Source organism: Chiloscyllium plagiosum, unplaced genomic scaffold (genome assembly GCF_037043375.1).
Source record: "Chiloscyllium plagiosum isolate Xiang-an unplaced genomic scaffold, Cpla_swu_hap1 HiC_scaffold_50, whole genome shotgun sequence".
NCBI lineage: Eukaryota > Metazoa > Chordata > Chondrichthyes > Orectolobiformes > Hemiscylliidae > Chiloscyllium > Chiloscyllium plagiosum.
The window spans coordinates 55,139,969-55,152,556 of NW_028270188.1; the positions used below are offsets into that span (position 1 = coordinate 55,139,969).

At 52.6% G+C, this 12,588-nt stretch overlaps 1 protein-coding gene across 3 annotated transcripts in view; it reads left to right on the forward strand.

Moving 5' to 3' along the window:
* The window catches only part of LOC148135319 (annexin A2-like), a 35,361-nt gene that overhangs the window by 4,739 nt on the left and 18,034 nt on the right, over positions 1-12,588 (forward strand). For all 3 annotated transcript variants that reach the window (XM_087985008.1, XM_087985009.1, XM_087985010.1), the window contains exon 2: positions 1,120-1,242. Coding sequence is in view for 1 of the 3 variants with exons in the window: in XM_087985010.1 (XP_087841136.1) it covers positions 1,120-1,242 (123 nt within the window). In the remaining 2 variants the exon portion in view is untranslated. The remainder of the gene's footprint in view (positions 1-1,119; positions 1,243-12,588) is intronic.

Sequence of the window (12,588 nt, forward strand, 5' to 3'; positions counted from 1 at the left end):
ATGGGGTGAACAGTGTAGAGGGAGCTTTACTCTGTATCTAACCCTATGCTGCCCCTATCTCTGGGATAGGGGTACAGTGTAGAGGGAGCTTTACTCTGTATCTAAACCCCGTGCTGTCCCTGTCCCTGGGATGGGAGGGACAGTGTAGAGGGAGCTTTACTCTGTATCTAACCCCGTGCTATCCCTGTCCTTGGGATGGGAGGGACAGTGTAGAGGGAGCTTTACTCTGTATCTAACCCCGTGCTATCCCTGTCCTTGGGATGGGAGGGACAGTGTAGAGAGAGCTTTACTCTGTATCTAAACCCCGTGCTGTCCCTGTCCCTGGGATGGGAGGGACAGTGTAGAGGGAACTTTACTCTGTATCTAACCCCGTGCTGTCCCTGTCCTTGGAGTGTTTGATGGGGGGGACAGTGTAGAGGGATCTTTACTCTGTATCTAACCCCGTGCTGCCCCTGTCCCTGGGATGGGGTGAACAGTGTAGAGGGGGCTTTACTCTGTATCTAACCCTATGCTGCCCCTATCTCTGGGATAGGGGTACAGTGTAGAGGGAGCTTTACTCTGTATCTAACCCTGTGATGCCCCTGTCCCTGGGATGGGGGTACAGTGTACAGGGAGCTTTACTCTGTATCTAACCCTTTGCTGTCCCTGTTCCTGGGATGGGGGGGTCAGTGTAGAGGGAGCTTTACTCTGTATCTAACCCTATGCTGTCCCTGTCCCTGGGATGGGAGGGACAGTGTAGAGGGAGCTTTACTCTGTATCTAACCCTATGCTGTCCCTGTCCCTGGGATGGGAGGGACAGTGTAGAGGGAGCTTTACTCTGTATCTAACCCCGTGCTGTCCCTGTCCCTGGGATGGGAGGGACAGTGTAGAGGGAGCTTTACTCTGTATCTAACCCTGTGCTGTCCCTGTCCCTGGGATGGAAGGGATGGTATAGAGGGAGCTTTACTCTGTATCTAACCGCGTGCTGTCCCTGTCCCTGGGATGGGAGGGATGGTATAGAGGGAGCTTTACTCGGTATCTAACCGCGTGCTGTCCCTGTCCCTGGGATGGGAGGGATGGTATAGAGGGAGCTTTACTCGGTATCTAACCGCGTGCCTGTAATTTGTTTGGTTTTTCCAGAGCCTGGGTACTCAGGACAAGACCCTCACCAGGGTACTGGCGACACGGTGTGAGATTGACCTGCTGAGTATCCGTGCTGAATTTCGGAAAAAGTATGGGAAGTCTCTGTACTCTGCTATTCAGGTGAGCCTTATCGCTCCCTCACGGTGCCCAGCCCTCAGCCCATGGCCACTGTAGAAGTCTACAGCGGGGAAACCAGGCCGTTCGGCCCAACCTCTCCATGCTGCCCCGTTTCCACAATTGTCTATGTTTGCTCCATTCCTCTCCATCCATGTACCTGTCCAAAGGTTTCTTGCATGACAAAATTGTAGTCTCCCCCACCATTACCGTTCCACATGCTCACCATCATCTGTGTGAAAAAGCTCCCCCCTTCCCCCCTTTTTATATCTAAACCTCTCTCACCTTAAACCCGTGCCTGCTAATTTCTGACTAATTTTGCCACGATCTACCTCATTTACACCTCTCGTGATTTTATACCCCTCTCCACAGCTACCCCCTTCCTGTGCTCCAAGCCTGTCCTTCTAACTAAGACCTTCCTCAGCCAATCTTTATCCCCACCCTTTCTACTCTAGACTGCATTCCCTACAGTGTGGAAACAGGCCATTCGGCCCAACAAGTCCACCAGTGACCCTCCGTAGAGTAACCCAGCCAGACCCATTCCTCTACCCTAGATTTACCCCTGACTAAAGCATCAACTACTATGGGACCAGTTTAGCACGGCCAATCCACCCTAACCTGCATATCCCTGGGGCATTACGTGACAATTTAGCATGGCCAATCCACCCTAACCTGCACATCGCTGGACACTACGTGACAATTTAGCATGGCCAATCCACCCTAACCTGCACATCGCTGGACACTATGGGACAATTTAGCATGGCCAATCCACCCTAAACTGCACATCGCTGGACACTACGGGACAATTTAGCATGGCCAATCCACCCTAACCTGCATATCCCTGGGGCATTACGTGACAATTTAGCATGGCCAATCCACCCTAACCTGCACATCCCTGGACACTATGGGACAATTTAGCATGGCCAATCCACCCTAACCTGCACATCCCTGGGCACTACGGGACAATTTAGCATGGCCAATCCACCCTAACCTGCACATCCCTGGGCACTATGGGACAATTTAGCATGGCCAATCCACCCTAACCTGCACATCCCTGGGCACTATGGGACAGTGTAGCATGGCCAATCCACCCTAACCTGCACATCCCTGGGCACTATGGGACAATTTGGCATGGCCAATCCACCCTAACCTGCACATCCCCGGGCACTATGGGACAATTTAGCATGGCCAATCCACCCTAACCTGCACATCCCTGGACACTATGGGACAATTTAGCATGGCCAATCCACCCTAACCTGCACATCCCTGGGCACTATGGGACAATTTAGCATGGCCAATCCACCCTAACCTGCATATCCCTGGGCATTACGTGACAATTTAGCATGGCCAATCCACCCTAACCTGCACATCCCCGGGCACTATGGGACAATTTAGCATGGCCAATCCACCCTAACCTGCACATCCCTGGACACTATGGGACAATTTAGCATGGCCAATCCACCCTAACCTGCACATCCCTGGGCACTATGGGACAATTTAGCATGGCCAATCCACCCTAACCTGCACATCCCTGGGCACTATGGGACAATTTAGCATGGCCAATCCACCCTAACCTGCACATCCCTGGACACTACGGGACAATTTAGCATGGCCAATCCACCCTAACCTGCACATCCCTGGGCACTATGGGACGATTTAGCATGGCCAATCCACCCTAACCTGCACATCCATGGGCACTATGGGACAATTTAGCATGGCCAATCCACCCTAACCTGCACATCCCTGGACACTATGGGACAATTTAGCATGGCCAATCCACCCTAACCTGCACATCCCTGGGCACTATGGGACAATTTAGCATGGCCAACCCACCCTAACCTGCACATCCCTGGACACTATGGGACAATTTAGCATGGCCAATCCACCCTAACCTGCACATCCCTGGACACTACGGGACAATTTAGCATGGCCAATCCACCCTAACCTGCACATCCCTGGGCACTATGGGACGTTTAGCATGGCCAATCCACCCCAACCTGCACATCCATGGGCACTATGGGACAATTTAGCATGGCCAATCCACCCTAACCTGCACATCCCTGGACACTATGGGACAATTTAGCATGGCCAACCCACCCTAACCTGCACATCCCTGGGCACTATGGGACAATTTAGCATGGCCAATCCACCCTAACCTGCACATCCCTGGACACTACGGGACAATTTAGCATGGCCAATCCACCCTAACCTGCACATCCCTGGGCACTATGGGACGATTTAGCATGGCCAATCCACCCTAACCTGCACATCCATGGGCACTATGGGACAATTTAGCATGGCCAATCCACCCTAACCTGCACATCCCTGGACACTATGGGACAATTTAGCATGGCCAATCCACCCTAATCTGCACATCCCTGGGCACTATGGGACAATTTAGCATGGCCAATCCACCCTAACCTGCACATCCCTGGGCACTATGGGACAATTTAGCATGGCCAATCCACCCTAACCTGCACATCCCAGGGCACTATGGGACAATTTAGCATGGCCAATCCACCCTAACCTGCACATCCCTGGGCACTATGGGACAATTTAGCATGGCCAATCCACCCTAACCTGCTCATCCCTGGGCACTATGGGACAATTTAGCATGGCCAATCCACCCTAACCTGCACATCCCTGGACACTACGGGACAATTTAGCATGGCCAATCCACCATAACCAGCACATCCCTGGGCACGATGGGACGATTTAGCATGGCCAATCCACCCTAACCTGTACATCCCTGGGCACTACGGGACAATTTAGCACGGCCAATCCACCCTAACCTGCACATCCCTGGACACTACGGGACAATTTGGCATGGCCAACCCACCCGAACCTGCACATCCCTGGATACTATGGGACAATTTAGCATGGCCAACCCACCCTAACATGCACATCCCTGGACACTATGGGACAATTTAACATGGCCAATCCACCCTAACCTGCACATCCCTGGGCACTATGGGACAATTTAGCATGGCCAATCCACCCTAACCTGCACATCCCTGGGCACTACGGGACAATTTAGCATGGCCAATCCACCCTAACCTGCACATCCCTGGGCACTACGGGACAATTTAGCATGGCCAATCCACCCTAACCTGCACATCCCTGGGCACTACGGGACAATTTAGCATGGCCAATCCACCCTAACCTACACATCTCTGGGAACTACGGGACAATTTAGCATGGCCAACCCACCCTAACCTGCACATCCCTGGACACTATGGGACAATTTAGCATGGCCAATCCACCCTAACCTACACATCCCTGGACACTATGGGACAATTTAGCATGGCCAATCCACCCTAACCTGCGCATTCCTGGGCACTACGGGACAATTTAGCATGGCCAACCCACCCTAACCTGCACATCCCTGGGGCACTATGGGACAATTTAGCATGGCCAATCCACCCTAACCTGCACATCCCTGGACACTATGGGACAGTGTAGCATGGCCAATCCACCCTAACCTGCACATCCCTGGGCCCTATGGGACAATTTAGCATGGCCAATCCACCCTAACCTGCACATCCCTGGGCACTATGGGACAATTTAGCATGGCCAATCCACCCTAACCTGCATATCCCTGGGCATTACGTGACAATTTAGCATGGCCAATCCACCCTAACCTGCACATCCCCGGGCACTATGGGACAATTTAGCATGGCCAATCCACCCTAACCTGCACATCCCTGGACACTATGGGACAATTTAGCATGGCCAATCCACCCTAACCTGCACATCCCTGGGCACTATGGGACAATTTAGCATGGCCAATCCACCCTAACCTGCACATCCCTGGGCACTATGGGACAATTTAGCATGGCCAATCCACCCTAACCTGCACATCCCTGGACACTACGGGACAATTTAGCATGGCCAATCCACCCTAACCTGCACATCCCTGGGCACTATGGGACGATTTAGCATGGCCAATCCACCCTAACCTGCACATCCATGGGCACTATGGGACAATTTAGCATGGCCAATCCACCCTAACCTGCACATCCCTGGGCACTATGGGACAATTTAGCATGGCCAATCCACCCTAACCTGCACATCCCTGGGCACTATGGGACAATTTAGCGTGGCCAACCCACCCTAACCTGCACATCCCTGGACACTATGGGACAATTTAGCATGGCCAATCCACCCTAACCTGCACATCCCTGGACACTACGGGACAATTTAGCATGGCCAATCCACCCTAACCTGCACATCCCTGGGCACTATGGGACGTTTAGCATGGCCAATCCACCCCAACCTGCACATCCATGGGCACTATGGGACAATTTAGCATGGCCAATCCACCCTAACCTGCACATCCCTGGACACTATGGGACAATTTAGCATGGCCAACCCACCCTAACCTGCACATCCCTGGGCACTATGGGACAATTTAGCATGGCCAATCCACCCTAACCTGCACATCCCTGGACACTACGGGACAATTTAGCATGGCCAATCCACCCTAACCTGCACATCCCTGGGCACTATGGGACGATTTAGCATGGCCAATCCACCCTAACCTGCACATCCCTGGGCACTATGGGACAATTTAGCATGGCCAATCCACCCTAACCTGCACATCCCTGGACACTATGGGACAATTTAGCATGGCCAATCCACCCTAACCTGCACATCCCTGGGCACTATGGGACAATTTAGCATGGCCAATCCACCCTAACCTGCACATCCCTGGGCACTATGGGACAATTTAGCATGGCCAATCCACCCTAACCTGCACATCCCTGGACACTACGGGACAATTTAGCATGGCCAATCCACCCTAACCTGCACATCCCTGGGCACGATGGGACGATTTAGCATGGCCAATCCACCCTAACCTGCACATCCATGGGCACTATGGGACAATTTAACATGGCCAATCCACCCTAACCTGCACATCCCTGGGCACTATGGGACAATTTAGCATGGCCAATCCACCCTAACCTGCACATCCCTGGGCACTATGGGACAATTTAGCATGGCCAACCCACCCTAACCTGCACATCCCTGGACACTATGGGACAATTTAGCATGGCCAATCCACCCTAACCTGCACATCCCTGGACACTACGGGACAATTTAGCATGGCCAATCCACCCTAACCTGCACATCCCTGGGCACTATGGGACGTTTAGCATGGCCAATCCACCCCAACCTGCACATCCATGGGCACTATGGGACAATTTAGCATGGCCAATCCACCCTAACCTGCACATCCCTGGACACTATGGGACAATTTAGCATGGCCAACCCACCCTAACCTGCACATCCCTGGGCACTATGGGACAATTTAGCATGGCCAATCCACCCTAAACTGCACATCCCTGGACACTACGGGACAATTTAGCATGGCCAATCCACCCTAACCTGCACATCCCTGGGCACTATGGGACGATTTAGCATGGCCAATCCACCCTAACCTGCACATCCATGGGCACTATGGGACAATTTAGCATGGCCAATCCACTCTAACCTGCACATCCCTGGACACTATGGGACAATTTAGCATGGCCAATCCACCCTAACCTGCACATCCCTGGGCACTATGGGACAATTTAGCATGGCCAATCCACCCTAACCTGCACATCCCTGGGCACTATGGGACAATTTAGCATGGCCAATCCACCCTAACCTGCACATCCCTGGACACTACGGGACAATTTAGCATGGCCAATCCACCCTAACCTGCACATCCCTGGGCACGATGGGACGATTTAGCATGGCCAATCCACCCTAACCTGCACATCCCTGGGCACTACGGGACAATTTAGCACGGCCAATCCACCCTAACCTGCACATCCCTGGACACTACGGGACAATTTGGCATGGCCAACCCACCCGAACCTGCACATCCCTGGGCACTATGGGACAATTTCCCATGGCCAATCCACCCTAACCTGCACATCCCTGGGCACTATGGGACAATTTAGCATGGCCAATCCACCCTAACCTGCACATCCCTGGGCACTACGGGACAATTTAGCATGGCCAATCCACCCTAACCTGCACATCCCTGGGCACTACGGGACAATTTAGCATGGCCAATCCACCCTAACCTGCACATCCCTGGGCACTACGGGACAATTTAGCATGGCCAATCCACCCTAACCTACACATCTCTGGGAACTACGGGACAATTTAGCATGGCCAACCCACCCTAACCTGCACATCCCTGGACACTATGGGACAATTTAGCATGGCCAATCCACCCTAACCTACACATCCCTGGACACTATGGGACAATTTAGCATGGCCAATCCACCCTAACCTGCGCATTCCTGGGCACTACGGGACAATTTAGCATGGCCAATCCACCCTAACCTACACATCTCTGGGAACTACGGGACAATTTAGCATGGCCAACCCACCCTAACCTGCACATCCATGGGCACTATGGGACAATTTAGCATGGCCAATCCACCCTAACCTGCACATCCCTGGACACTATGGGACAATTTAGCATGGCCAATCCACCCTAACCTGCACATCCCTGGGCACTATGGGACAATTTAGCATGGCCAATCCACCCTAACCTGCACATCCCTGGGCACTATGGGACAATTTAGCATGGCCAATCCACCCTAACCTGCACATCCCTGGACACTATGGGACAGTGTAGCATGGCCAATCCGCCCTAACCTGCACATCCCTGGGCCCTATGGGACAATTTAGCATGGCCAATCCACCCTAACCTGCACATCCCTGGGCACTATGGGACGATTTAGCATGGCCAATCCACCCTAACCTGCACATCCCTGGGCACTACGGGACAATTTAGCATGGCCAATCCACCCTAACCTACACATCTCTGGGAACTACGGGACAATTTAGCATGGCCAACCCACCCTAACCTGCACATCCATCGGCACTATGGGACAATTTAGCATGGCCAATCCACCCTAACCTGCACATCCCTGGACACTATGGGACAATTTAGCATGGCCAATCCACCCTAACCTGCACATCCCTGGGCACTATGGGACAATTTAGCATGGCCAATCCACCCTAACCTGCACATCCCTGGGCACTATGGGACAATTTAACATGGCCAATCCAACCTAACCTGCACATCCCTGGGCACTACGGGACAATTTAGCATGGCCAATCCACCCTAACCTGCACATCCCTGGGCACTACGGGACAATTTAGCATGGCCAATCCACCCTAACCTGCACATCCCTGGGCACTACGGGACAATTTAGCATGGCCAATCCACCCTAACCTGCACATCCCTGGGCACTACGGGACAATTTAGCATGGCCAATCCACCCTAACCTACACATCTCTGGGAACTACGGGACAATTTAGCATGGCCAACCCACCCTAACCTGCACATCCCTGGACACTATGGGACAATTTAGCATGGCCAATCCACCCTAACCTACACATCCCTGGACACTATGGGACAATTTAGCATGGCCAATCCACCCTAACCTGCGCATTCCTGAGCACTACGGGACAATTTAGCATGGCCAATCCACCCTAACCTGCACATCCCTGGGCACTACGGGACAATTTAGCATGGCCAATCCACCCTAACCTACACATCTCTGGGAACTACGGGACAATTTAGCATGGCCAACCCACCCTAACCTGCACATTTTTGGACACTATGGGACAATTTAGCATGGCCAACCCACCCTAACCTGCACATCCCTGGGGCACTATGGGACAATTTAGCATGGCCAATCCACCCTAACCTGCACATCCCTGGACACTATGGGACAGTGTAGCATGGCCAATCCACCCTAACCTGCACATCCTTGGGCCCTATGGGACAATTTAGCATGGCCAATCCACCCTAACCTGCACATCCCTGGGCACTATGGGACGATTTAGCATGGCCAATCCACCCGAACCTGCACATCCCTGGGCACTACGGGACAATTTAGCACGGCCAATCCACCCTAACCTGCACATCCCTGGATACTATGGGACAATTTAACATGGCCAATCTACCCTAACATGCACATCCCTGGACACTATTGGACAATTTAACATGGCCAATCCACCCTAACCTGCACATCCCTGGACACTACGGGACAATTTAGCATGGCCAATCCACCCTAACCTGCACATCCCTGGACACTATTGGACAATTTAACATGGCCAATCCACCCTAACCTGCACATCCCTGGGCACTATTGGACAATTTAACATGGCCAATCTACCCTAACCTGCATATCCCTGGGCACTATGGGACAATTTAGCATGGCCAATCTACCCTAACCTGCATATCCCTGGACACTATTGGACAATTTAACATGGCCAATCTACCCTAACCTGCATATCCCTGGGCACTATGGGACAATTTAGCATGGCCAATCCACCCTAACCTGCACATCCCTGGACACTATTGGACAATTTAACATGGCCAATCTACCCTAACCTGCATATCCCTGGGCACTATGGGACAATTTAGCATGGCCAATCCACCCTAACCTGCACATCCCTGGGCACTACGGGACAATTTAGCATGGCCAATCCACCCTAACCTACACATCTCTGGGAACTACGGGACAATTTAGCATGGCCAACCCACCCTAACCTGCACATCCATCGGCACTATGGGACAATTTAGCATGGCCAATCCACCCTAACCTGCACATCCCTGGGCACTATGGGACAATTTAGCATGGCCAATCCACCCTAACCTGCACATCCCTGGGCACTATGGGACAATTTAGCATGGCCAATCCACCCTAACCTGCACATCCCTGGGCACTATGGGACAATTTAGCATGGCCAATCCACCCTAACCTGCACATCCCTGGACACTACGGGACAATTTAGCATGGCCAATCCACCCTAACCTGCACATCCCTGGGCACTATGGGACGATTTAGCATGGCCAATCCACCCTAACCTGCACATCTCTGGGAACTACGGGACAATTTAGCATGGCCAATCCACCCTAACCTACACATCTCTGGGAACTACGGGACAATTTAGCATGGCCAACCCACCCTAACCTGCACATCCCTGGACACTATGGGACAATTTAGCATGGCCAATCCACCCTAACCTACACATCCCTGGACACTATGGGACAATTTAGCATGGCCAATCCACCCTAACCTGCGCATTCCTGGGCACTACGGGACAATTTAGCATGGCCAACCCACCCTAACCTGCACATCCCTGGGGCACTATGGGACAATTTAGCATGGCCAATCCACCCTAACCTGCACATCCCTGGACACTATGGGACAGTGTAGCATGGTCAATCCACCCTAACCTGCACATCCCTGGGCACTATGGGACAATTTAGCATGGCCAATCCACCCGAACCTGCACATCCCTGGGCACTATGGGACGATTTAGCATGGCCAATCCACCCTAACCTGCACATCCCTGGGCACTATGGGACAATTTAGCACGGCCAATCCACCCTAACCTGCACATCCCTGGACACTACGGGACAATTTGGCATGGCCAACCCACCCGAACCTGCACATCCCTGGACACTATGGGACAATTTAGCATGGCCAACCCACCCTAACATGCACATCCCTGGACACTATGGGACAATTTAACATGGCCAATCTACCCTAACCTGCATATCCCTGGGCACTATGGGACAATGTAGCATGGCCAATCCACCCTAACCTACACATCCCTGGGCACTACGGGACAATTTAGCATGGCCAATCCACCCTAACCTGCACATCCCTGGGCACTATGGGACAATTTAGCATGGCCAATCCACCCTAACCTGCACATCCCTGGGCACTACGGGACAATTTAGCATGGCCAATCCACCCTAACCTACACATCTCTGGGAACTACGGGACAATTTAGCATGGCCAACCCACCCTAACCTGCACATCCATGGGCACTATGGGACAATTTAGCATGGCCAATCCACCCTAACCTGCACATCCCTGGACACTATGGGACAATTTAGCATGGCCAATCCACCCTAACCTGCACATCCCTGGGCACTATGGGACAATTTAGCATGGCCAATCCACCCTAACCTGCACATCCCTGGGCACTATGGGACAATTTAGCATGGCCAATCCACCCTAACCTGCACATCCCTGGACACTATGGGACAGTGTAGCATGGCCAATCCACCCTAACCTGCACATCCCTGGGCACTATGGGACGATTTAGCATGGCCAATCCACCCTAACCTGCACATCCCTGGGCACTACGGGACAATTTAGCACGGCCAATCCACCCTAACCTGCACATCCCTGGACACTACGGGACAATTTAGCATGGCCAATCCACCCTAACCTGCACATCCCTGGGCACTACGGGACAATTTAGCACGGCCAATCCACCCTAACCTGCACATCCCTGGGCACTATGGGACAATTTAGCATGGCCAACCCTCCCTAACATGCACATCCCTGGACACTATGGGACAATTTAACATGGCCAATCTACCCTAACCTACATATCCCTGGGCACTATGGGACAATTTAGCATGGCCAATCCACCCTAACCTGCACATCCCTGGGCACTACGAGACAATTTAGCATGGCCAATCCACCCTAACCTGCGCATTCCTGGGCACTACGGGACAATTTAGCATGGCCAACCCACCCTAACCTGCACATCCATGGGCACTATGGGACAATTTAGCATGGCCAATCCACCCTAACCTGCACATCCCTGGACACTACGGGGCAATTTAGCATGGCCAATCCACCCTAACCTGCACATCCCTGGGCACTACAGGACAATTTAGCATGGCCAATCCACCCTAACCTGCACATCCCTGGGCACTACGGGACAATTTAGCACGGCCAATCCACCCTAACCTGCACATCCCTGGACACTACGGGACAATTTGGCATGGCCAATCCACCCTAACCTGCACATCCCTGGACACTATGGGACAATTTGGCATGGCCAACCCACCCGAACCTGCACATCCCTGGACACTATGGGACAATTTAACATGGCCAATCTACCCTAACCTGCATATCCCTGGGCACTATGGGACAATTTAGCATGGCCAATCCACCCTAACCTGCACATCCCTGGGCACTACGGGACAATTTAGCATGGCCAATCCACCCTAACCTGCACATCCCTGGGAACTACGGGACAATTTAGCATGGCCAACCCACCCTAACCTGCACATCCCTGGACACTATGGGACAATTTAGCATGGCCAATCCACCCTAACCTGCACATCCCTGGACACTACGGGACAATTTGGCATGGCCAACCCACCCGAACCTGCACATCCCTGGATACTATGGGACAATTTAGCATGGCCAACCCACCCTAACATGCACATCCCTGGACACTATGGGACAATTTAACATGGCCAATCTACCCTAACCTGCATATCCCTGGGCACTATGGGAC